General features: G+C 40.2%; 2 protein-coding genes and 1 long non-coding RNA gene across 4 annotated transcripts; 1 reads left to right on the forward strand and 2 right to left on the reverse strand.

Annotated features, from left to right (window-relative positions):
- Positions 1 to 1,595: 1,595 nt before the first annotated feature.
- Positions 1,596 to 7,587, reverse strand: fkbp1ab (FKBP prolyl isomerase 1Ab). Of its 2 annotated transcripts, none has more exons than XM_018679044.2 (5): positions 7,423 to 7,587; positions 7,224 to 7,271; positions 4,196 to 4,308; positions 3,406 to 3,567; positions 1,596 to 3,033 (listed from the first exon to the last, which is right to left on the reverse strand). In XM_018679044.2, exons 1-4 carry the CDS (start codon positions 7,457 to 7,459, stop codon positions 3,439 to 3,441), a joined length of 327 nt encoding a protein of 108 aa, XP_018534560.1. In that variant the 5' UTR covers positions 7,460 to 7,587; the 3' UTR covers positions 1,596 to 3,033; positions 3,406 to 3,438. The 2 variants fall into 2 exon arrangements, with proteins under 2 accessions (XP_018534560.1, XP_018534550.1); XM_018679034.2 differs by having other exon boundaries at positions 3,410 to 3,567; positions 7,423 to 7,586.
- A 3,067-nt stretch (positions 7,588 to 10,654) lies between these two features.
- nsfl1c (NSFL1 (p97) cofactor (p47)) lies at positions 10,655 to 20,252 on the reverse strand. Its single transcript, XM_018679021.2, has 9 exons — positions 20,086 to 20,252; positions 19,182 to 19,282; positions 18,889 to 18,966; positions 17,279 to 17,444; positions 16,929 to 17,024; positions 14,565 to 14,674; positions 14,207 to 14,344; positions 12,445 to 12,615; positions 10,655 to 11,844 (listed from the first exon to the last, which is right to left on the reverse strand). Exons 1-9 carry the CDS (start codon positions 20,185 to 20,187, stop codon positions 11,682 to 11,684), a joined length of 1,125 nt encoding a protein of 374 aa, XP_018534537.1. The 5' UTR covers positions 20,188 to 20,252; the 3' UTR covers positions 10,655 to 11,681.
- On the forward strand, positions 19,289 to 20,192 carry LOC127142547 (uncharacterized). Its single transcript, XR_007813367.1, has 2 exons — positions 19,289 to 19,944; positions 20,034 to 20,192. It is a non-coding gene; the product is annotated as an uncharacterized LOC127142547 (long non-coding RNA).
- Positions 20,253 to 26,200: the final 5,948 nt, after the last annotated feature.

Genomic DNA, 26,200 nt, shown 5'->3' on the forward strand with positions numbered 1-26,200 from the left:
TTGTTTGTTTTGACTGTCTGGCAAAAATGGTACTATTTTCACCAAATGAATGTCCTCTTCACTGAACAACAGCAACCAAGATCACCTCATGCCAAAAATATACTGTACAGACCCACACATTTTCAATAAAAAAAATCTCTTTGTTAAAAAGCTTACCAAATGAATAAGGATTTTTCTTTCTCAAATAGCAAGCTCAGCTGAGGCCACTGTAGGGCTATGAAGCACAAAATTATATTCAAATTATATTCATCCTCCAGGATCAAAATAAAACCCATAAAGCCTGCTCTACTAGATAGCCATTATATTCATCTACCTCAGTTGTTAGGAGTATCCACTGTTATCCACTGTATCAAGTTGTGTGAACTTTCAGAGTTTTAGGTTATTTCTGCTATCTTGGAATCATAGTTTTGAAAAGTTAAAAAAAATAGATCTGAAACATCAGAACACAGAATATAACTGGTAAGTTTTCTTTTTAAGCAATAGAATCCAATTTCTGTTGGAAGGAAAACCTATTAACTGTTTTGTTAAGCAGCCAGTGGTCAGTACCTGCCAAAAGTGGTCTGAGGAAGAACAACCACTGAACCAGCAAAAGGGCCATGGGCGCCCTAAAGATCACTGATGCATATATGGAGAAAAAGCTGGCCTGTGTGGTCCAATCCCATAGAAGAAATAATGTTGCATAAATTGCTGGAAATAATAGTAGTTAATGCTGGCTATGACTGAAAGCTGTCACAACACACAGTAAGTCACAGCTTACTGTGTATGGAGCTGCATACCTGCAGACTGATCAGAGCGCCTACACTGAGCCCTGTCCACTAACAAAAGTGCTTGCAATGGGCAAGTGAGCATCAGGACCACGGAGTGATGGAAGAAGGTGGCCCAGTCTGATAAATCACATTTTCTTTTATATCATGTGGACGGCCAGGTGCATGTGTGTCGTCTACCTGAGAGGGGGATCTACATATTATCAGGCAGGTGGTTTTAATGTTATGGCTCATCAGTGTATACGGTGGTGTTGTACCTTAAAAAAGCACTTTACACTTAGGCTCTCCTTAACCAATGCTAAAAGGCCTCTGCTCAACATTTGGTTATATGTAAAGTGCTTAACTGCATATTTATTCTGGACAAAATCAATATCAACTGAGTCCCGGATTATTATCTAATTTTTGTTGCCCTAAAGAAGGGCTTTGTGTCAAAATCTAGTTTTTAGAGTTTACTGTACTCACATGGTGCATACTCCACTAACTAACTAACTTACTTAGTGTACTCACTTAGGATGTGCAATAAGGGCATTTGCCTTGATCCCCTTGCCATTGCCTTGTTTTTGTTTTTTTGTTTTTCCAAGTAAAATCTTTCTCTCTGGGACATCAAGACAGCTGAATGTTAAAAGCACATACTGCAACATCCCTGGTTTGATTCTAACTGCATGTAATACCACCCACTCCACATGTAAAGTAATTATATTTAGTAACATGAGTAATGTTTCAAAAGTCAACATGGTTTAAAGAACCACACCACCACCTTTTCATTCATGTAAAAATTTAACAACTTGAGGATGTGCTGTAGAAGAGAGAAAATATGGGGAAAAGGGCAGATGGAGAGCACTTCTTTTATTTTAAATATGTCATCATTGGTTTAGCCTGCATACAGTAACATATCAGCACATAACTACACAGTACAGAGGTGGACTGCTGCCACACCAGTTGCAGCTTGGCCAATATGTAACATCGACAGCCACAGTCAATATCTGACAGCCAGGCCAGCGTATTCCTTCATTTAAACTCCATTTAAAACTATTTATTTGAGATACAAAACCACTAGAATACCTATGTGTCAGCATTTTTCTCAACCACACAGACATTAGTTAGGCAGCGTGGTACTGAACTGACACTGGCAAAGAAAAATAAAACAAAAAAGAAGCACATTATCTATCATCATAGGTTATAGCTTTGTTGATTCTCAGAAATAGAAAGTTGGCATCTGAAAAATACATGATTGAAGTTGTTACACAAAATAAGATTGGGGGAGGTCACAATTTGATTGATTCCTAAACCCCCTTTTGTAAATTTCAAGCATTTCCCTTTTTTCTAAGACAAAAAAATAGCTAACTCCAATTGATGTGCATCACCACGAATCCTATCTTTGCACTGTTCGACCTGCGTATGGCTTTAAATGGGGTTTAAAGACTTGGCGAAATGAGAAGGCAATAATAACGCAAATTGGATGCGAAGCGTTCAAACTCTACATACTAAGGTTTCCATCGGGCCTAGAACATGCAGACAGGGTAAAGTGGTTACCATTTGTCTGGTGAGAATATTTAGGCACACCTTAGAACTATCTACAACTGTGATTGGTTCTTCTTTGCGCCAGTTACCCCCCATGGAGCTAACACTTCGGTTAACAATTTACATGAAAAAGAAAACACAGTGGCACTATATAGAAACTGTTTTTTATGTAGCAAACTCAGGTCTTATGTTGCACCATTAAGGCCTTCCATGACTTGAGATTTCACTACAGGTAGCCACTAAATTCGACACTGAACCTCATCTCTCTAACAGAAACGTGTTTCATTTCTATTGATTTTAAGCTGGATAGGGATACAAATGTGTGCTTTTCATTGTCTTTTGTACACTTTTTTTTGTTTCTGTAATATAACAAGCACCAGCACTCAAGCTTTATAATACCAGGACACGCTAACTCATTAGTGATGAATGTCGCTGCTAGTGGTTCATTGGTATTTTGTACTTCTCAGCATAACCATGCACAACCAGCACTTCAAAAAACACAAAGAAAAGTAAAGCGCAATTCAAAACAATTCAAGATTAAGAACATGGAGGTTCATAAGGTTATGGCCCATAGTTTTCAGGAGGAAGGATATGATGGAAAAATATAATTAACTCAGTCACAGAGACAAAAGAACACAAACTGTCATAGTTTGATGAAATAAGTAGTGGAACTATAGACTCAAGCCTCGTATAGAATCAAGTGCAGACTCTCCTAGCTTCTCTCCAGGTCACCCAGGTAGGAAGTCACCTATGAAGACAACAAGAGAGAAAATTCAGGATTAGTCATATATAAAAGCATGCTTCATGTGTGTCACAGAGCTCACGTCCAAAAGGTTTGTATTGAGCTACTGAGAGTTTGGTCCGTCGGTCACAATACCCAAAACTGAGTCTAGTCTCTAAAATGGAGTTACCATAAGGTATTAACTGTGATGGAGCACCTCAGCTCAGAGAAATGGCATTCTGTGTTTTCTGTTGTGGAACAGGATAATGGTTGGCTACACAGTAGTTCACCGGGTACTCCACCAATTTCACACTGATGACTTTTGCTGTGCCACTTTCTGGCAACGCTAAGAAGAATGTGATTTGTAGCTAAAACTTGAAAAAGCAACAGATAACTTACTTACACAACACAAAAATAGGCTGTGGATTTGCTTCATTCCAAACCCAGCAGCTCAACATCAAAGATGAGGGTGGCGTTGGGAGGGATGATGCCTGGGTGGCCTTTGTTTCCATAAGCATAGTCAGGAGAGCAGGTCAATTTGGCCCTTTGACCAACACTCATCTGGAGGTAGGAGGCAGCAGATGACACAAGCAGAGGAGCGGGAAAGAGAGAGACAAAAACATCTCACTTGATACTGCTGATATAATCCTGCTTTTTAAACAGAAGCCTTGTTGAGATATTATAGTGATGCTCTAACCCACAAACACAGAATAGCAGAGAACACGAAGCCATTACTATACAGGACCTTCAGACAGCCAGCACCACTCACCAGCCACCTCATCTACATGCTGCAGGGCTGAGTGTGTGAGACACAGAGCTGGGTCCATCCTGTACTATCCCAGCGTTTGCACAGTTAATGGAAACCACGCTGAGTGAAATCTTAATGAAACCATGTCAGTAAATTAATATATTTCACCAGATAAACTAACAACAATAACAGCAGCAAAATGCACCCTCTATACTGCAATCTGGATTATTTCTGCCTCTGAACCATGACTGATGAAGCTGCTGTCGTGTGACTTTTTCCTTGAATCTGAGTATGCCAGTGGTATTAATAAATACACTGTAGCATGTCAAATATACCCTTCTCTAAGGAGCTGAATTTGTGTGAGTTCACAAAGCTAACTATTAGTTTCATGAAAAGACGTACATTTGAAATGCACAGTATGCTTCCAGTTGTCCAGCCTACCTGCACTACTCCCTCCTCCCAGCCTCGGATGACTTCCTGCTTGCCGATCTTGAACCTGAAAGGTTTGTCCCTATCACGGGATGAGTCGAATTTACGTCCATCTGTCAGGGAGCCTACAAACAAGGATATGGAGAGGCACAGAGTAAAAAAAAAGTGGAGCAGCTGCACAACCTTTTTCTGTGGGTGAAAAATGCAGCTATTAACTCTGAACATGCACAACATTACAGAATTCCTGCAGCAGAAACTGTTTAAAATGATGAGCGGGTACTGGTTTTCTGTGCAGAAAAATCCACCCTCAAGAAATTATATTAATAACACTTCATAAAAACACTGGAAACAAATACATCTTCCAAGCTTGTCTGACATCCATCTTCCCTGCTGTGTGTATATTGAGAGCGCAAATGAAGAGATTCCAAGGATCTCAGAAATAGCCACTGCAGCTGTCTGCAGGGTGGGTTTCAATGTGACAGTCAGGAAAACACAAGCATCAATCCACAGAATAGCACCCCTCCGAGACTATTTACGCCAGCGCTATTACTGTTATTAGCACCAGCAAGGCAGCATGTGTGTGTGATGGTGTGGTGTGATGTGAGAGTGTGTGTGGGAGAAGGTGCAACATTGCGCATGTTGTTGGGCACATCAGGGGGCGGCTGGCAAGATGCAGCCTTTAATCCAGGCAGTGGAGTGGGTGTCCTGTCCTCCTCTGGACATCTCGATAGCAGCCTAATGGAATTATCTGTACGAGCTGAAAGCTCCGATCCAAGTATCAAAGGCAATGAGCATCAATACACTGCTTTTCCCATTTCACCACCAGGCAACATAGTGTTGACATTTTCCCACACCAACCATTTCCTGCAGACAGAGCCTTTTCCAAAACTCCAGCAAATCCAAGTTTTGATCTTCTCTTGTGTGTCTACATATAAAAAGGCTTGTGTAACTGACTATCCTGTTTCAAGTCCCATTTAAAGGCTGCTTTGTAGGCTGACGACAGGAAGGGAGACCGCCCAGAGAGGAAATCCTGTAGTTTGTGTGATATAAAAAAAACAAAAAGAATGCAGGCCCATGCCTAAAAAGAAAAAAAAAATACTTCACTGTCCAAGGCCCAAATCAGGTCTTACATCAAGTTACATAATCTTGCAGCACAGAGGCTTGTATTACAGAGAGAGTTATGTCTGTCTTACCGGGCAAGAAGGCTGAGACCAGCTTTGCCAAACCAGGAACAGGTGCAAACAAATATACAGTCTACCACACTGGGAAGCAAAAGCCATCTGAAATCCTGTTTTGCTACATGTTTCACTGTTAGTACAGTGTGGCTGTCTGTCTGACAGTCAGCCCACAACTTTGCTCCAGACAAAAAAATCTCAGTAATTATTAGATTTGTTGAAATTTCGTGCAGACAGTGTCGGTCCCCAGAGGATGAATGCTAATGACTTTTTCACTAGCGCCATCATCGGTGTGACTTTTGATGGCATTTGTGATTTTGAGTCAAATGTCTCAACAACTAATGAATGGACTGTCACGAAATTTGTTACATTCATGTCCACCTCAGGAAGACCTGTAATGACTTTGGTGACCTTCTGACTTTTCCACTAGTGCCATCATTAGCTGTATAAAATGTAAGCATGCTAACTATGGCAGTGAAAATGCTAAACCTCACACCTGCTGAACACTATGCTGCAAAAGCCAGCGTGGCTATGTTAGGATTTATCAATTAGTCAATTGGTAGAAAATTAATCAGTAGCTATTTTTCTTTTTTGAATATTCTCTGTTTCTTTGATGGTAATCTGAATATTGTGTTTAAATGCAGTCTATGGTTGTTATTGTTGCTCAGACAAAATAAAACATTTTAAGTGAATATGGGCTCTTGTGGGCTTTTTCTTTATTTGTTGACAATCTGTGGACTCAGTTGATTAATTGCGATAATTTGTACATTAATCAACACGGAAAATAATCTTTAGTTGCCACCCTCATCATAATACTGTGTATTGGTCCGTTGGTCATATTATGAAGACACAAAGGAGAGAGTCAGAATCTAAAGATACAACTGATATTATGACTCCCTGCAGGAGTCGTTTACAGAGATCATATAGTCCTATAGGAGGTACTGTGAAAACACCTCAAATATTTAATGTCATTGAAATATTATGTGCCTATGGAGAAAATATTGCAGGTTTACTACAGTGAGTCTGCCTTTATTTTTGTTGCCCAGACGGTTATAATCCGCTCAACTAAACGCCACCAGCCCCCCCAGAAACTCCCAACAAAGACAGAGAAGCGCTGGAAATCAGACGGGATTTAAAACCCCGCTGTCTGATTTGTGTCTGTCTGTCTGTCTGTCTGTGTGACCTGTCTGTCTGTCTGATCTCTCTGTCTGTCTGGGCCTCTGAGTGAACCCCGCGGCGGAATCCGTCTGCGTCTCCTGTTTTCTTCTCCCCAGACAAGACAAATGACCACATTATCCACTGATCTTGATGAGACTGTAATGGAACGCTTGGCCCAAACTGGAGCGCGCATTATTTTACGCATTGATGAATCCAGAGCGCTGTCCCCGGGACACACCACCACCACCACCACCGCCGCCGCCGCTGCTGCTGCTACAAGAACAGTATCACCTCCGAGTACACGAATGTGCTTCCAGGGAGTGAAATGTGGTGAAGGGGTTAAATTTTCATGCAGCCCGGTCGGTGACAGACAGTCATATGCCTCTTTGCCCTACTGAGAAATCACTGAAGGTTTGAGGCTAAAAAATGTCTGCTGGCATAGTTTACCACACTCCACCAGCGTTTAGAATTGTACTCTAGTAGCACCATTGCCTAATGTCCCTGTGAGGATTTACAGTTTTTGCTGTGACACTTAGTACAGGATTACCATGCTTGGATATTTTTCATACGGGTGTTGGAGACAGTTGCCCACAGCCGTCACTCCACTTGGACGGCCTTCATTAGTAGAAATGCCAAACTGGAGAGTAGCTAGATATGCACAATTTGTCCATGCATGCAGAGGAACAAGTTCCTTATTTAAAACTCACCAACATAATGCACCACACACGTCTGCCCTTTTTTGGGGAAAGTCCTTCCTGTGGAGAAACCAAAGAGGCGCTTAATATAACGGGCGTACGCAACTAAGGCGGTGTTTTCTGCGGCTGGATTAGATTCATGCAAACACAAGTGCAAACATGCACCTAATAATTAACACAAACACGTTTCCTTTCAGTGAAGTCGCTTTACCGTCGCCCGGGGTTATAGTCTCGATTTCGACTCCCATTTTGAGCGATGTGTTCTGGAGCTCTCCCTGTACCCGGCGACTCTTCCCGCAGTCTGTCTGTCTGCTCCTCCGGCGGATGTTCTCAACTGTCTCTCTCGCTCCCTCTGTGGCTCTTTGCGGGGATACCAGCGTCAATTTATCACGATACACAATGACACTTCCGGCCATTACCTTCAAAATAAAACCGGCAGTATAAGCTCCCACCCTGGCAGCCATAGTGAAGGTCCACAATAACGTCAATTATCTCTGTTAAAATGATGCATCAAAAGAAATGAATCACTCACAGTGAAAGCAGTATTGTCAATATTGTATCTCTTTCCAGGGCATTAGAAATATAAACTCATATTTAAATGATAGTAAAACAGTAATCAAATACACAGCAGGTAAAACCACAGTTGTAACAGTAAACCCAGTGTTATGAAATAAGTTCCTGTGTATTATTCATCCAAAACCTACTTGATGAAAGGACAGTTATAAAAAGGGGGAGAACTGATACTGGTTGAGTAATATTACAGACTGACATAAGGACACTGTCTAATTGCTCCAGTTGTAGATATTATACTCAGTGAAAATGTGAATAGGCAGATGGCTGCCCACTCTGAGTCTGGCTCTGCTTAAGGTTTCTGTCTCCTTAAAGGAAGATTTTCCTCTCCACCGTCACCAAGTGCTGCTCATGGTGGGAATTGTTTCTTTCTCTAGACCTGCTAAATATGAAAAGTGCCCTGAGATAACTTCTGTTGTGATTTGGTGCTAGACAAATAAAATTGACTTTAATTGTCTAAATAATGTTTTTTTTTTCTACTTGAAAATGTAACACTTACAGGGAGATAACCATGTCTTGCACCAGTCTACGTTATCTAACTGTGAAGTCCAAAAAGATTTTCTGTTTGGGTGAGATTTTTTTCAAGCAGAAAGAAGTTCTCTTTATTGCTTGTCTGTGCATTTTGAATCCATTATAAAGTGATTACCATTTTCATCAAAGATCTCAGAAATACAGATTATACCTTTTTAATGCCAATTTCCATTCAACATGCTGTATGACATCACTGCAGCTGGCTGAAAACACCTGCTGTAACACTGAATGGGACCATAATATAATACTGTATAATATAATAAATCCTGCACAATGCATCTCTTCTCTTTGCACGAGATTAATATATTTGTACATGGTTCCTAATAAATGTAATAAACTGAACTACATATTTGCAATGGCTCTGTTCTATGTGTCTAGTGAGTGTGATTATACTAACACCCATGATTAAATGAATCTCCTGAAGGTGGAGGAGGAAACAACACAAAGTTTCTTTTGTGCATTAGCTACTTGACAAAGTCAGAATGGAAGCAATATGTTTATAACAAATGACCACAATATAAACTAAAACAGTTCATAATTTAAAGCGAGATTCTGAACAAGCTTTCTATACTACAACTTCATCAATACTTCATGATGCAAATTCCTAACAAATCTGTGATTAATCAAATTATGTAGACCCAAATAATATGTTGTAAACCTGTGGCTTCTAGGTTACCTGTGGGCTTGGAGCTCCTGGGCAGTTGGTAATCCAGCCGTCCACCTCCGGGGCCCTGACAGGAGCATGAGGTGAGAAACATGCTTTTATTTTGAAGACATATTTAGTATGGTGTTTTTCTTGTATCTGTTGCTAACTTGACATCTGGTACGCACTGTGTATGAGGTATCACTGTCCCAAGTGTGTGTGTGTGTGTGTGTGTGTGGTGAGTGGTACTATGTTTTTTCTCCATATTTGAGATTTAAGGGTCTGTTCCAATGAATAATAATCTCACTGATTCAACATCACACCTCAGAATCATACTTGTGAAATATTAAAAAATGACAAAAATCAGGCCTCGTAAGGGAACACGGATGACAGAGCACTGACTGCAGTTTACTTAAGGCCGTCCTGGAGAACACTGCAGTGTAAAAATAATGGAAAAGAGAGCGAGCGAAGCAAGCAGGCAGAGAGAACAGTTGCAGTGAGAGATGGTGCTAATTTAGGTGAAGAGCTCTGAGTCAAAGCATCCCACTGTCCCAGCAGACACTCAGATAGTCTCTGCTCACATCCCCACAGCAAATTTGCAGCCATAGCAACACCTGCATCTTACTTCCTGTATAAAACAATTACAGCAAGTGCTTATAAACTCCACTTCTATTCTATTCTAACCACAGGAGCAGCAAAATATATTCACCTTTTGGGTTTTCAATTTTCCTACTTTCTCCACGACTCATTAAATTGCAGATCAATAGTTTTTCTTATGCTGAGGTCAGTGCACAGGAACAGCTAATTGGCTCCAATGCCATAGTCTGTGTGGGTGTGCATAACCAAGGAGATAAATGTTGGTTCAAAATACATTTAACTGTAGGAAGAAAACGCATCAGGTCTCAACCATTAGACATGACCACTGGTAAGAATCCACATATCTGTATGTGAAACTGGAATACACATCGTGTCACATGAGGTTTTTTACGGTTTCCTCTCAATGACTTCTGGGGATGAGAATGTGCAACCACCTAAAAGTGAACTGATTAAAGCAATCATTTTACATGACAGTATAAGTCAAAAGTAATTGCTAGATTGCTCCTCCTGTTGTTTCCTGAGGTCAGTAAAATTTAGTTTGAGCAGCTGAGTGTGAGAGTGCTGTGGTCAAACAGAGGGATGGGTAAAGCACAAAGTTACATTCTCAGATTTTCACACATTCTTCAAAGATATTTTGGAAATGTATAGGTGTCCTAATACCAACACAACAAAAGCAATGTTTCAAAAATGTAGAAAATCCATGTTGTAACACAATGGATTCAGAATGAATGCAACAAACTCAGATTCCTCTAAACCTTCACATTAACCACATCTGTGTAAGTTATTCATACGCAAATACCCACTTGGTTGGTTAGTCTTAACCCTGAGCATAAGTGCACATTAAATAAATGTTTTGCAGACTTACACAACCAATGAATCTAGTTTCCATGTAAGAAAATCAACATTTCTGGAACATGGCTACTGTCCAAGGTGATCTGGGAGCATAATCCATGTAAATTGAATAACATTAAGTTTACTGGCTGATCATACTAAGATTTAAAAAAAACACAAGATGACACTAGAATCCATGTTATTCACTTTATAAAGGTGCTAAATAACCCTTACATTTTTCTGACTATAATAAAAACACAAGACAATTAGGTCTTTATACATCAACCATAAAATGGATTTATTTTACCAGAGGTCCAAACATATTTCTGTGTTACCCCAGGATGCATAGAAGATGTGTGTCATAGGAGTTCAACTTCCACTACTACAAACCAGAGTTTACAATCTATATGTTCTTGAGTTTGACCGTTGACAATAAAGCCATGTGTAGCTGTAATGTTACACAATATCAAAATGTGTAACTGGGACAATCTTGCAATCTGTAAAGGAAAAAAGGAGGGAAAAAAGGCAGCTTAAAAAAATAAACCATCTTGATTTGAACAAAGGGACAGATGTGTTTGTGGAAGTGGGTAAAGGAGAGTAAGGCTACTGGTATAGGTTGGTTTGGAGGGAAGAAAACCTTGGTGTTTGACATTGTTACACTTCTCTCTCCAGGAAGAGTATGTGGAGAGAAAAGGAAACTTCTGCAAAACCACTAACATGACACTAGTTTTCCTTGTGTGGTGGTTTGTGCTGTTGAGACAGAAACACATTGGATATCTGTCACTGATCTGGTGAGGCTTCAGCATCTGACAGTAAACAGAACCAAATTAAGGTTAATAGAAAAGGAAAAGTGGGGAGCAAGTTAATGGAGAATAGAGCCAGGTTTACTGAACATCTCAACCTACTGCAACCAAACTGCTCGTCAGAAAGCTGGACTGCTGCTGTGTTTTTGGGTTAAACCATCAACTGCTGTAAGGTAAACACGCCCCCATCACAACCACAATCCAACAGCATCTGCAGTTTTCCAGAACTCTGAGAGAACTGAGAGCTCAATTTTGGAAGATTTTTAGCCCCCCCACCCCTCATTACCGCCCATCACAGACCATACAGGGGTGGAGGGTGAGAGTAGGGGTGGGGTCTGGGGAGCAGAATGTTACATTTCACTTTAGAAAAACAAAAATCAGAAATTAGAAGTCCATACATAAGTCCATGTTTTCTCCTCCCTCAGAAGGGGCAGCAGGTTTCACATGGCTGCAGTACTCAGCCACACCACCAGGGATTGACCTCAGTCTTCTCCCTCACTTTAGCCGCTGGACGATGACAGCGTTGAGGAGATTGGCCTGCTGCAGCGTCTGGCTCTCATCTGACAGCTCCTTGTTGGGGAAGGTGGTCATGAGAACAAACTCTCTGGCAGCCATGGCGGGCCGAGCTGCCACCACAAACTGGCGCAGGTCAGACACCCTGAGGGACACAACAATACATCATGACAAGAAATATGGATTTTTATTCTACTGTTAATGACAGAGCAACTGCCTCGTCGGGTTATGTCATGGATGTAACTGTCCGACTCAATTAACTGAACAAGAAAAAAGAATCAGTCTCATTAATAATGACAAAAACAGTAACTGGTTAATTAGAATTCTGCTTGTATGTGGGGACTCTTGACCACATTAATGTTTTATAAATGATCAATGAGGTAGCCAGACATGACTTCATACTGCTGACATCAGCAAGATTTACTGTTCAGGCAAAGTACAGTACGTGGGTCATATTTATGAATAATGATTTACCGATATATACACTTTTCCATTAACCTTTGCTGTTCCTGAGCAGCTGTCATAAGCAACACAAGCATAGGTTCATTTGTCTGTTTCTTACTTGGTCTTTTATCAGGGATAGATCTATACATCATAGGGCAGATGTGTAATTTTCAGACTAAACACATGCAGGTCTGCGGTCTTAAATATACTTAAAATACTTCCACAGAACTGCAGAGACAAGTTCAAGCTAACTTTGTGCACATACCAACTTCAAGTTAAAAAGAGCTTATCAGTCAGTCACCTGTGGGTATGGTTGAACTTTTGGACTAGCCTGCCACCGTCTGCCAGTCGGATCTGAATGTTAGTGACGGGCTGGGAGGGGTCGAGGGCCACAGAAGCGCTGGCTTGGGCCTCGTTGGCAGCCTGGTCCTGCTGGGAGGTGGCCGGAGCTGAAACCAACTCTGGGGTGGCACTAGAGGGAAGGGGGGGGGGGGTCATAATTTAGTCTGACTTGAAACTCTGTCAAACTGTGGTCATGAAAAATGTGTTAGCGGAGTCTGTGGGTAAAATTTAAAAAAGTGTAGTTTTAATATCTGCATTTAATCATTTGATAGGATGTTATACACTTTGTTGGATTCATCAGGGGTGCAAAGAACAAGAATAAAGCTGGTACTAACGTTGTTTGAAATAAGTTTCTGTTCATCTTCACTGTCTGCACTTGGTTTATCTGATTTATTCTTCTAAAAGCAGCGTTGTAGAGGAAAAGCTTTTTGCTCCAGTTAGATTTTCTTTTTGTTTCCGTTTTCACCATTTTCCATTATTCAGTCCCCATTTTAATCCCTATATAGATATCAAATGTTATTATTAATTGCTAATGAAGATATTAATATTTCAAACTAATAAAATGAACTTTAAAAAAATCTATAACATATTAGTGTTGTAATATACGTACAATATATTTGTTTAAGTTTTTGTATTTGAATAGAAGTTGCTCCAAGTTACTTTTTTACCTGATTACTTTCATCTTGTGCACCATCTCTTGAAAAGTACATTATTAGTAAGTTTAGTATTAATATTATTATTAGAAAGAACAATTCAATCCCTCAATTTATTAAAACACACACACCCTTTCTATGGTGAATACGAGTTGTTACCGCCTATCGGACACCCTCTGCATAGAGATCCTTTGTACCTTCCATTATAGCTGCGTTAATCAAATCCTGATCATATGAGAGGTGCGTCACTTGCATTGTTGTAATTCCTGATTGATGGTGATGTTGCTGTGGAAAATCTCTTTCGTAATGACGTGGTTGTTTCTGTTTGACAGTTGCCACAGACTCAGAGAAATTCCAAAAGGGTCATAAACCACACTAACCGACTAAACACATTTTATATCATTTCACAAATAACATTCTCTAACATTAACATTACTAACATTTTTTATTATCTTAACAGAGTTGCCTATGGCAGGCAAGAGAAAAAAATGTAAGACTATAAATGTAAAGTGTTTTCAATACCCTCTTTTATCACTAGTTCCAACATACAACATTCCAACATGACATACAAAAAGTTCTAACTACTGTTAGTGCCTACAGCAGGTAAGAGAAAACTATTTAAGACCTCTGTAAATTAAATTTAAGACTTTTTAAACCTTTGTGAGGCCTTTTTTAAAGGAACTACATTCACTGCTTTTAAAGACTTTTCAAGACCATGCACCACTTTAACAGTATTGCTTTTTTATTTGGGTTTCTTTGGGTTTGCTTTTATTAATTATTTTATTATTGAGACAACTCTGTCATTGAGATTTGGATGTGTGAGAAAGTGAAAATAGTGGTGAAAATACCGGTGTAACATATGATTTGTTAGCAACTAGTCATTTACTGGAAGGCTCCCACACAGACAGTCAATACCCAGACTAAGGATGATTCATTCTCATGTAGAACAAGTAAAACTGGTTTACCAGTCTTTATTTAGACCCTGCATTTGATCTGTAATGTTTAGCTGAGAAACAATACAGAAACCATATTACATAAAACCACAACAGGACTATGAATCAATCTTACCTTCCCAGCTTCTGTCCTTCACCTTCAAAGGCCTTGAAGGCTACTTTAGGTTTGGTGAAGTCCTCGTCCCTGTGGTCCTCCATGTCCAGGTTGACCTGGCCCCCTCGAGACCGCTGCCTCAATTCCAGGGGGATCTCCCTGTAGGGTAACAACCAAAAGGTGAACAGGGGCCTAATCAGTGCTCCTACTGTGTGCTGCTCAAGCAGACAACAATGTCTCAGTCAAAAAGATGAATCACTGATACCAATGAAATGCCAGTACACATATTTTACATCTAAACATTAAGGATGTGGTGTGTCCTGGTGGATCTATGATAATAACACGTGTAATTTAAACAAAGATGCCAGAATATTCTCACCCCCTTCTGATTGCCTCGAGGAAGTTGGCATTCCCAGGATCGTTGTAGTTTCTGAGTTCACCATTATCCAAACTGAAGCCTGTCTTCCATAGTTTGAGCACTACATGTACCTATCACACACACACAAATACACACACACATTTCATGTGCTTAGATGGATGTCATTCTTCAATATGTATGATGCAAAATGCATGAATGAAGGTATGAATCTTTTCTACGGAGATGTCTGAGTTGGAATGCATCAGGTCTGTACTTTTATATAGATCCAGGAAATAACCACAGCCTGTCACTTGGTTTCTGTACAGTATATTATTTAACTAACTGCTGGCAATTAATATCATAGCATCACAAGCTCTAATAAAAGTACAGCAGTGACAAGGTTTAACCTGCTTTACACAGTGTGGGTGGTGACTGACTGATTTAGGTTTTCTCTTTCAAACCAGCACTACAAAGCCATATTCTCAACTCCACTCTGCTGGTGCTGCTGATGATAAACATACTCCCTGCTCTTGACACTTTGCATACATACTGAACTGCAGCCTGTGCGCTAAAGAATACGAACAGACTCAATGATTAGTAATAGCTTTATGTGGCCTACAACTTCATATTTTGTAAGGATAATGGTGCATAAATTGGTTTTCCTCCACTGAAATCCACTTGGTATGTCAAAAACAAACAAACCAAAAAAAACAAGAACTTCAAAGTTCAACATATTTTGAGGTCCAGATCTGTTATATACCAAGGCAATATACCACTTTCCCTGGCACTACCTACAATCTGGGATGTAATTCCACTCATGACAGCAGAAATGCCTTCAGTATTGGATTAATGATTAGTGGGTCTCCTGGAGTAACCATTAATTAATCATACTCCATCTGTTATTTTATCATTGAAAACTGAACAGTGCATGAGGGAGGTCATCTATAGAGCCAACTAAAAACTAGAACCAATACAAATGAAAATGAGTCATGTGTCTATATAAGGATTTCACTCAGAACCAGTCCAGAGTCCAGACCATATTTACACAGTAATTCATCCCTTGCTCTTCAGGCTCTAAATTTAGAGATAAAATAATGGATACTACATTAAAGTGCCAAGTCTCAGCTTGAATTTGGATAGGTTTACATCAACACAGACAGAACTGTGTGGAAAATATAGAACTTGTAACATAGTGCCCAAGGTCTAGTGGTTCAAAAGTAGTTGGGCGCATACACAGAAGGTCAGACAAAAATCATCATAATTAATATTTTGTAGAAAAGCCTTTGCAGTCAATGATTGCCCGGAGCCTTTGATCCGAAGACATCAGTAAATATACTGTATCTTCCCAGGTGATGCTCTCCCAGGCCTTCACTGCAGCCACCATCAGCTCTTACTCACTCTGAGGTTTCTTCGCCTTTTGTCTGGCCTTTAGCAGACTGATATCAGGTGACTGACTCAGCCAGTCGAAGATATTTAATTTCTTCACTCTGAGAAACTCTTTGGTTGCTTTGGCAATATGTTTAGGATTGTTGTCCTGCTGAATGAAGAAATGTTATACAATATATTCAGCAGAGTATGAGTACATAGAATGTTCTTGTATACCTCTACACCTCCTCTGTTTTTTGTCAGTTTTTTTGTTTCATCAATCCATAGACATTTGTTCCTTGACTTTATATGTTTTAGGAACTGCAGCCTGGACTTTCTGTTTTGTGTTGAATCCTCTGAGGTTCTGGTCATGAAGTCGTTGACAGGGAAATATGCACATACACCCTGGAGAGCATTCTTGACTTGCTGTGCAGTCATAAAAGTCCACAAGACCTGTGCTCCTCAGTCTACCTAGCTGTTTCCCCTTGTTCTCGTTTTCCTGTGCACATCTGCTTTTTCAGTGGATACACAACTATTAATTCTACCTTCAACTACTACATACTACCTTCAACATCTCTCTCAAAGATTTTTGCTAATTTTTAGCCTCATCACCTTCTGCATTATCCCATCTTTACGCCTCAAAATCCACCTCAATTTAAATGGCAATTCTCAACTGTCAGTCAACTATGAACAAAGGTTGAAATCACAAACTGCTGCCCAAGAAACATTCAGTAGTGAAGTGACCAATTATGTTTGAAAGTTTGGGCACTATATATTAAAAGCTCTATATCTCCCATGTAGTTCTTTCTACATAGGAAACCTAGACTAGGCTGAGACTTGACACTTAAATATATTAGTAATAATTTTATTCATGTATTTAATTACAGCATGAGGTGAGTGTAAATGTCAGGTCATTGGTTTCAACTGGCTGAAGACCCACCTAGAGGAGTTAAATAGACGCAGGAAACAAAACAAGAAGAAAAGGCAGAAACAACAGGACCCATCAGGATCTGTACTCACATCCTGCTGGCTGTTGGAAGCTTGTCTCTCTCCAGCCACATAAGTTGACTCCTCCTCAGGGGCTGCTCCTAGCCTGTAACCCCCACCTACAAAGGGCTGAGTGATAAGAGGCAATAATAAAAATAAAATAAGACAAAGCAGGATCACTAAGAGGAAAGAGAATTACAAACACAAAAGAAAATCAGAAATGTGCTCACCCACCCACTCAAGCAAAAGCAAATTATAGTATACATACACTACAGAAAAATCTGCTATGAAGAGACAAAAAAATGTGACAATACAGAAGGAGGCTGATATAAACAGCGGAGGGTCAAAGGACATGAATACTGTTCTCATGAGCTTCCCTTTACCTTGGCCTTACTGGGTTCTCCTGGGCCTCTCCCACTCCGGTCCAGAGGCACAGCTCCATGTTCTCTGGCTCCCTTGAACAGATCCTCCACCACTTCATTGGAGCTCTTCTTCTTGGGAGGCCCCACGATCTGCTGCCCACTGCGCTCCGATCCCCCTGCAAAGAACCTGGATGGGGACAGAGCAAGATGTGAGTGAAAAGGAAGAATTTTTCCACAAAACAAGCAGAAAGATAAAATAAAGATAAACTAAGTCAAGTCAATAATTACAAAGATTTATGTGTAGCTCATTGTTGCTGCAGGTAGTAGTACCTTTCTGACATGCACCTTACTATGTAAACGTGATAACAAGTTTACATGTCAGTCTCACGTCTGAATAAATACCTGAGTCACTTTCGTAAAAAAAGTCACAACAGTAATATTGTTATTATCTGTAACATTTGCGTAAAACTTTCAACATGGTACAATTGTGGATTTAATACCATCAGATAAACATAAGAAGCACACAATACACAAAGTTATATATGCTCAGAGAGTAAAGACACTCAGAGTTCAGCCTCCCCAGCTCCAACACCAGAACGATGTGGGGGGGAAAGGTGTTTAAAACACTGTGCAACTGACTATCAAGCACTTAATTTTAGGCATACTCTCCCCTTTAGATGCCTTACAGACAAATAAAATAATACAATAATACAGTCAGACTAACATCACAGACTCATACTTTGTAGCTACAATGTGCATACTTCATTTTAAACACCAGCACAGTGTTGCTTTTATGCCAGGTGTCCAGGTAATCCAGGTAATAATAAAATTTGCTTCAAGCACATTTAAAAGACAGCAGGAGACACATTGTGAGCAAACTCAAAAATTATCTGAGCTACAGTTAATTCAAATTCAAACAAACTAGTATTATTAAAGCCATCATGCAATGAAAAACTAAAGAGAAATGTCAATTAAGTATGAATGACTAAATAAATTACAATTACTGTTCTTTAGTTCAGTTCACTTACTGACTGCAATATGAATTGACTAAACGGCTATTAACAACACCACACAGTCCCTCAACAACCAGTCCACTGCACTGCTCCAGCAGCAGAATCTGTTGATGCTGCAGAACACCATGAACAACCAGCCCACAGTGAATGAGGTGAGACCAAAAATAGTTTGGTGCATTCTGGACTCACACCCACTAGGTGTGACTTTCTACTATCCAGACACTGTGAGGATGTACAGCTCAGCCAGAAAGCCACGTCTACGGCCTTGAACAACTGTCACAACCATTTAGGAGGATCAGAAAGACATCCAAGGGCTACTGTTACAACACACCCTTGGCAGTGACTGACTTTATTAACTCACCTCTGCTTCCATTTTAATCCCTGATCCACTCTGAGGTGTCCTTGCTCATGTCACTCAATCTCTATCAGGGCAGTGAATGTTTTCTATAACTAATTATCTGTGACTTTCTCTAGGAGGAGGAAAAAACAAGCAAAAATCTCCTGTATAGTGATCAATTACATCGTGGCAGGTAAAAAAACACAGGTGGCTCCTGAACATCACATAGGGACACATTCACTGAAGATAAATTAACAGACAGAACTTGGATATTAACTTACCTTTGGCCTTCCTCCTCATCACTCTCCTCCTCTGCCTCATGCATCAGATCTCTGAAGGAGGTCACCCTGGGCTGAGTGCTAACAAAGAAAAATACAGGGTTGACACACTCAATTGTATGTCACATAACCCTATTGATAATGAGCCAAGTCTTTATACTAATGTGAACACAGCTGTACATAATTATGACGGTTTCCTAAACTGTACTGTTGGACATTGCACTGACAAAGAAGCAGCTTGTAAGTATGCCAGTAAATTATCACCAGAATGAACTTGGAATTGATGAAAACATTACCTTGACCCTGCAGACCGGGACACCGAGGAGCCCCCCTCAGGTTGAGGAAGCGTCACTATGTCGTCATCCGCTCCATCCTCAAAGAAACTGGCGAGTGCGAGCTGGGGGAAAGCAAAATCAATACAACAACGTCACAACAAAATCCTGACAGACAGCTCACCCACCGCACCGAACTATCTAACAAGTGTTATTATGTACAACCTATCAAACAACACTTCAGGCAAGAGTTAGATGACTCAACTATATCTACGTCTGATGATCCTGAGGTTTACATGTTAAAACCTCCCAACGGTTGGATATATTTACGCAGCATCCCAGTTAATACACTTGTTTTCTCTTTCTCTATTGTAACAGCGGAGGCGCTAGTCGAGTGAGAAAACTCTAACAATAACAGTTACTCGGTTTCGTTTTCTTTATCATTTAGACTCCTTATACAGAGAGGTCACGCGTTCACCTTCATTTTCCTGAACACAAATACAAACTTAAACAGGACAAATGACACAACAGCATTAGAAGCTAACCAGCGTTTTTTGCTAGGTTAACTAAGCGAACATTAACCCAGCGTTATATCATGGCAGGCTAACGCTAGCTAGCATGGCTCAATGGACTCTCGGCAGACTGGCGTTGGTCAAAACTTAACAGCAACCTGCTTTATAATAAGACAGCAGGAAGGGACCTTCCCGTAGCCGTGACCGTGTCAGCTAACCAACTGTACAACAGCCTTATTGTTGGTAACGGAGTGCGGCCAGGCCATTGTCAAAGGGTGACTTGCACAAATTACCGGCAACACAGGCTAACGTTAGCCGGCAAGCTATTCGTCTGACACATGCCATGTTACCGTTGTTTCCGTAGGACTGCCCATGTGTCCACCGCACCTCTGTGAAAAAGCGTGGAAAAGACGTACCTGCAAATTCCAGCCGGCGGACTCCAGGAAAAAACGGGCCCTCTCCTCATCCACATCAGTAACAGCGACGAACTCCCTCACAGACTCCTCTTGGCTCGCCATTTTGATTTGCTCCTTCAACGACTCGTCCGCCTCCACCTGAGGAAACAAGCAACAGATGATGGTTCCTATGTTGTGTGAAACTAGGGACCATAACGACAGACACATGTAAACAAATTATATTAAATAAAATGGCTAACGTGTGCGTTTAAAGTCGCGTTAGTTTTTAATTTTTTTTTAAATATGCTTGCCCATTTAAATTTCACTAGTCCATAGTCTCTCTTTAATAATTATGATTTACTGCACTGCTAATATTGTTTTGACCACGAGGTGGCAATGTATCCACAGGTTACACAAAACCACAATTACTCATGAACACTGTGATCTCTGGGTCAATACTTAAACAAAGGTTTAAGTATTGACCCAGAGATCACAGTGGAAGATGTGCCAGTGTGTCTGGGTGCATATGGCTGCATTAGACTTAATTTTATGTATGTTTAATGCTTTGTTTTTGTTTTTACAAAGGAAATGGTGAAGGATCAGTAGTTCAGTAACCAAATTATGTAATAAATCATTTCAGTGGTTTGCACCTCTGCTTAGGCCATGCACTGTTGTGAATGATTCAAATCCAGTAAACCATGGTACTAATCCCCTTGATCAAATATTTACTTATTTTTAGTTTTATCATCTACTTTATTTTCTACTTTATCTGCTGCATTTTGATTATCTAGGTGATTTGTCTTTAAGTCTAGTGCTGCTCATAGACATTATTTAGGTTTTCATCTCATCTCATTTCATTAATTTGACCCACCTCATCTCATCAAGACATGACTCCTCAGTGTGAGACCACTGCGCTTCTAATACAGCAATGAGATCTTTATCTGCCTCTTATCACACTTTTCAGCTCCTATCTCTAGTTTGTGTTCTTGTGCAAGTCCACCGTGACACAGGTGCTGATTGAGGTGTGATACACCTCACCTCTGACAAAACTGTTCCTGTAAACATGTGCCTCTGATTTCAGTACGACAAGCAGATGGAGAGAATATTCCCATGGGAGATACCTTTGCATCCCCGATAAGGTGTCTGATGGCAAGCTGGTCAGATGGCACAAAGCAAAGTACTAAACAGATCGGGAGTATATTAATTGTTTCTTGGGGGAAATAGGTTGATAGGGGTTCACTGATGGTTGTTTGATCTTCAATGCTAATTAATCTGTAGCAATGTGAGAAAACCATGTTGTCACGTCACCTCTTGAAGCACAACCCCCATCTCTCCTCAGATGCAAACAAAGAGCAAGATAGAATGGAAAAATACAGTGCCTTACACTGAGGATGTCTAAGCAGCAGTGATTATATATTGTTTCCCCTTTGGATGTTTTTAGCTTCAGGGTCTGGGTGATGAGGCAACAGCACCCAGATACAGGGCAAGAGAAGGAAAGAGACAAAGAAGACAAGAAGAGAAAGCCATTTAAACCAACAGAGGGAAGAATTAAGAGCAAGAAAAAGTAAGAGAAACTGAGAAAGAAATTAGACAAATAAAGCACTAAAGGTAACAGTAACAAACCAGAAATTATTGTGTCAAAACTGTGCACCTGAAGGATGTTGCACACCAACACTATAGGTTAGGAGAAACAACAAAACACAGCAGTCACACTAAGAGTCAGCCATAACCCAGATGATGGTTGTCAGCAGTGAATGTAGCCTCAGGAAACCCTGAAGGCACATGTGTGGTGATGTATGTGTACTTATGTGCTTTCTCTTCACATGAGACTTAAGGCTTATGTTGCTGCAGTTTAATGGTACCACCAGTGTATAGTTATAAACAATTAGATGCAGACAATGGACACTGACATGTTAATTTGAATGTCAGCACAAAGGGACAGATGTCTGAGGCCCTGAGACACAGTGCCAGGAGATGATTCAATGAACCTGATGGAAAGAAAATGAAAATGTCTGAATGTGATTCAACATACTCATCAGGTAAGATAGAGAGACATGCAGTCAGATGCAACATTTTCTGGTGTACTAAGCTGGCTGAGACTCAGACTCACAGGCTTTTTGAAGCATAAAGCTGCTATTTGCTTAAAAAGGAATACTTTGTGGGGATAGTGTTTTCAGGAAACATGTTTTTTTCCACACTTATGTCTACGGGTGAAATATGAAATTAAACTACTGCTCACCCAGAGCTTGCTTAGTTTAGCTTAGCATAAAGAGTATTCTGTTCCAGTCCCTCACACATATGAAATAACAAATTCTCTCTCATTTTAATTATAGAACTGAAACTGTAGTGGGTCTGTTTAAAATCCCCATTGCAATACAATTATCTTGTGATTATGGCTTAAGATTACTTGAAAGACCAACTTGTTTTTTGAATGCAAGACCAGGGGATCACATTTTGTGTGAGTATTCAGGTTCAGGTTATCTGATCTCTTGCACTTTGCCAATAGAAGAGAAACAAGCTCCTGCTCTTAAACAGCCAAGCATGGTAATTTAACCTTGAGCTACCTGCAGGTAAATAACCAGCAGGGCATCGTGACAGACAAGTGAAATGACAGCTCATAAAAGTGAAGCTGTCAGAGGAGGTTGATTGGGACAAGGATCCATAAAACCAGAGACCCAAGAACATCCCTCCATCTCTGTGAACCCCACCCCACTAAATCACATGCCCACAAGTTGTGAAATTATTCTGCTCTTTATTTCTGCCTCAGGCAAAGGCACCATGTTGTAAAGAGAACCACAGCATCGTTTATGACGCCTGACAGTTAGTTAGTGAAGGGTGGGTCTCACCTCACCCCGATCATAGCTTGTCAGTTTCAGGAAAACACCTAACCTTTTGACCGAACAACAGTTTAGAGTAATACTTCATGGAAAGCAGAGGGAAAAGGCACAAAGGAGCCTTAATAAAATAAGACATCTTATCTCTTGCTAGTAAAATTAAATGTGTGGAGCCTTTGCTCTGATCTGAACAGCACGCAAAACTACAACTGCTTAGTACACTAAAACTGGATCCCTTATATTTAGTTTTCTTTTGGACTTTGCCGTTATAAATATATTTGACTACATCACTTTAATTTGTTGCCCCCCACTTCTTGTTCATCCTCCTCCTGCTGCAGGAGTGTCAAGCAGAGCAATATATCGCCCAAATAGTGACAATGCTGTGTGAGGGGTCAAGGCCTTGTGTTAAGTTAACTGCCCCGCTAATGGTCAACATACCTTTAGTTCTTTAGAGAGGAATCCCAGAATAAGACTGCACATGATGTATGAGCAGTGGACATGGGTGGTGCTGGGCTGCATGTAGAACAGAAAAAAAAATGTTGTATTTATTGCCATAATTGCATGTTGTCCTCTGTGTGATTTTCCTTCCAATACAGCTTTGTGAATTTTTATTTAAAAGTAGATCATTGCATTAATTCTTTGAGTTTACCACAGAATTTGTAGCCAACAGGCTGTTATTATCTCTTTGTTTTGTCGGAAGGAGCCAGAGGATTTTTGGATCTCATTTTGCTAGTATCAATGTCATCACCAGCGGTGGTTTAGTCTGTTGAAAAGACTGATGCATTCACTATGTTACCTTGGTATTTCCCTTTGGGAGAAGTTTTTAGACCACCAGACAGACACCATCATAGAAGTCCAGGTAAAGCCAACTCCAACAATGGCTGCCCTGAGGGTTACTGTCATTGTGGGGCTTTGTTCCCACCCATCAACAGCCTAACCATAATTACAAACTGTCAAATCTATTTCTTGGGATCTGGCTGACATAATACCACTGGGACATACCTTACATCATGCTTTAATGTGTTAAACATGTGGAAAGTAATTGAGTATTAGTGACTAAGGGGCCCTAGATGAAGCATTTGTGATGCATGAGACGCTACAGACCAATAACACCTGCAATAACAAATGTACTTAAACACATAAAAATTATGAAAATAGATTAGAGCCAGAATGGGAGAAGCTGGAGCAGTTTATGATTGGTTATTGAGTAGTCTAACAGAAAACATACTTGATATATATAAGCAGCAGCTATTTGTATGATCTCAAAATTGGGTGACATCAACATACAGTGTCATTAAAAGTAAAAACACACAAACAAAAATGATTTAAACCGTGTATATGAAATATACTGTAGTTGGATTATTATAGGGGAACATGTAACTAGCTTTTTAATTGATTTAAGTTGGTCAAAGCATTTTCAATCATTTGGTCATTCAACTGCTTTGGTTCAAACTGTATCTAAACAGACACTAAACAGCTAAACAGCTGGACACAAACATTTGACACGTCTCCTACAAGATGAAATGTAACAACTTTTCATCTTGTGCCATCGTTAGGTGAAAATTTTGATGGCATGCTAACACACTAAGCTGACAGTGAACCTGGTAAACATTCTGCCTGCAAAACATCAGCCATTGAGAAAAGTTCATACACCCGTGACATGTTAGCATTGTTATTAGCATACTAACTTGTGTGTAGTTATTGTACCTGAGCTGCAGCAGGAACCATGATTTCTTTGTTTGTTTGCTTGTTTGCCATGGATAAATCAACCCTTTGAAAAAAATCAAGCAAAAGCAGTTGATTATTCTGTTGCGTTAGTGGCCTTTTAATTTAAAGTTGGTTTGAATCACTATTAATGGTGGTTTAATGTATTATAATATACATTGTATTCTATGAACAGACCATGTTTTATATCACAATCTGAAACTATGTCAGTATAATTTAAAGTAGAAATCAGCATCATATACAGAAATGAAGTACATGCACCAAAAGATTTTCAAGTGTAGTACTTGAATATAATTACTTTCCACCACTGTCAAAATCTTACAGGGAAATAACACAGCACTGCTGTAGGGCAAACAATATCTACATTTGCAATCATCACTTTCCCCTGAGTAATGTGGGGCAGGGCAGATATACAGACTATATCATATCCAGTTTTTTCTCCTGTGTTTTGCTTCTGCCTATGCAGCTGTTCAGTGGGAAGAGGAGAAACAGTCTAGTATCAACAGGAAGAAGGAAAGAGGAAGGGGCTTATTATCTCTGTAGCCATTATGCTGTTAAGCTAGCCCATTAGTTTTGCCTTCATCTCAGTAGGTGCTTCTCTGCACGTGCACATACTTGAAATTTGTCTGTCTGCCTGTCTGTCTCTCTGAAAACCAAAATCAGAGCCAGCTTAGTTTTTATCTCCATGGCAGCCGACAATCACTTGATACAGTTGGCAAAACCAGGTCTGCAGGGACCAGCAAGAGCCACTGACCTACATATGACAAGAGTATATCCACTGTAAATCACACTGGATTGAATAGTCTGCATATTGTAGCAGATCACAGAGTATAGATCATCATATATCAGCACTAAGGTTGCTCAGATATTGGCTGCAGGCAATACAAACGCTGTGAAGGGGGCGATTGAAAAGGATCCAATCCATTCTCTTATTACCCCAGCAGGCAACCATAAATCTGGACATAGCCCTTTCCTCTCTCCTCTGCCAGAGAGAGATTTACTACAACCAGCATGTGGCCTCCCCCTTCCTCTCTATCATCTTCCCCCTTCCTTTTATTTTCACACCTTTGTCTCTTCCTCTCTCCTTTTTTTTCCTGCCCCCTTTTCCTTCCTGCATTTCCTCTTTTTGCATTTTCTCCCTCCGCATCCCAGTGTCACTGAGGGTCAAGCACCCACCACTCCTTCATTGTGACTGAGAGACACACACTGACGCAGCAGTGAACAAGTTTTAATTAAACCCACAGTGATTTACAGCTGACAGACCGGCTACAGATGAAGGCAGTGAATGATGTAGGATAAAAAAAAAATCTATGTAGTTTATTAAAAAGAAAATATACTGAATTTGCTATCTTGTGCACTTTCAAGTCTTGTTTTGGGTAATGTGGTTAAAGGGTCAATCTGTGTGATTTGTGTGTGATTGTCATGAGATATAAACATGTGACAGAGACAGAGAAGTGCAGATGATGAATCTGGTGAAGAACAAAGTGCTGAATGCAGTAAGTCCAGTCATTTGCAAGAGAAAACAAAATACTAGCAGTTGTTAACACTGCTGGTTTTTAGTCTCGACAACCTATACA

Source organism: Lates calcarifer, linkage group LG6 (assembly GCF_001640805.2).
Source record: "Lates calcarifer isolate ASB-BC8 linkage group LG6, TLL_Latcal_v3, whole genome shotgun sequence".
Lineage (NCBI taxonomy): Eukaryota > Metazoa > Chordata > Actinopteri > Centropomidae > Lates > Lates calcarifer.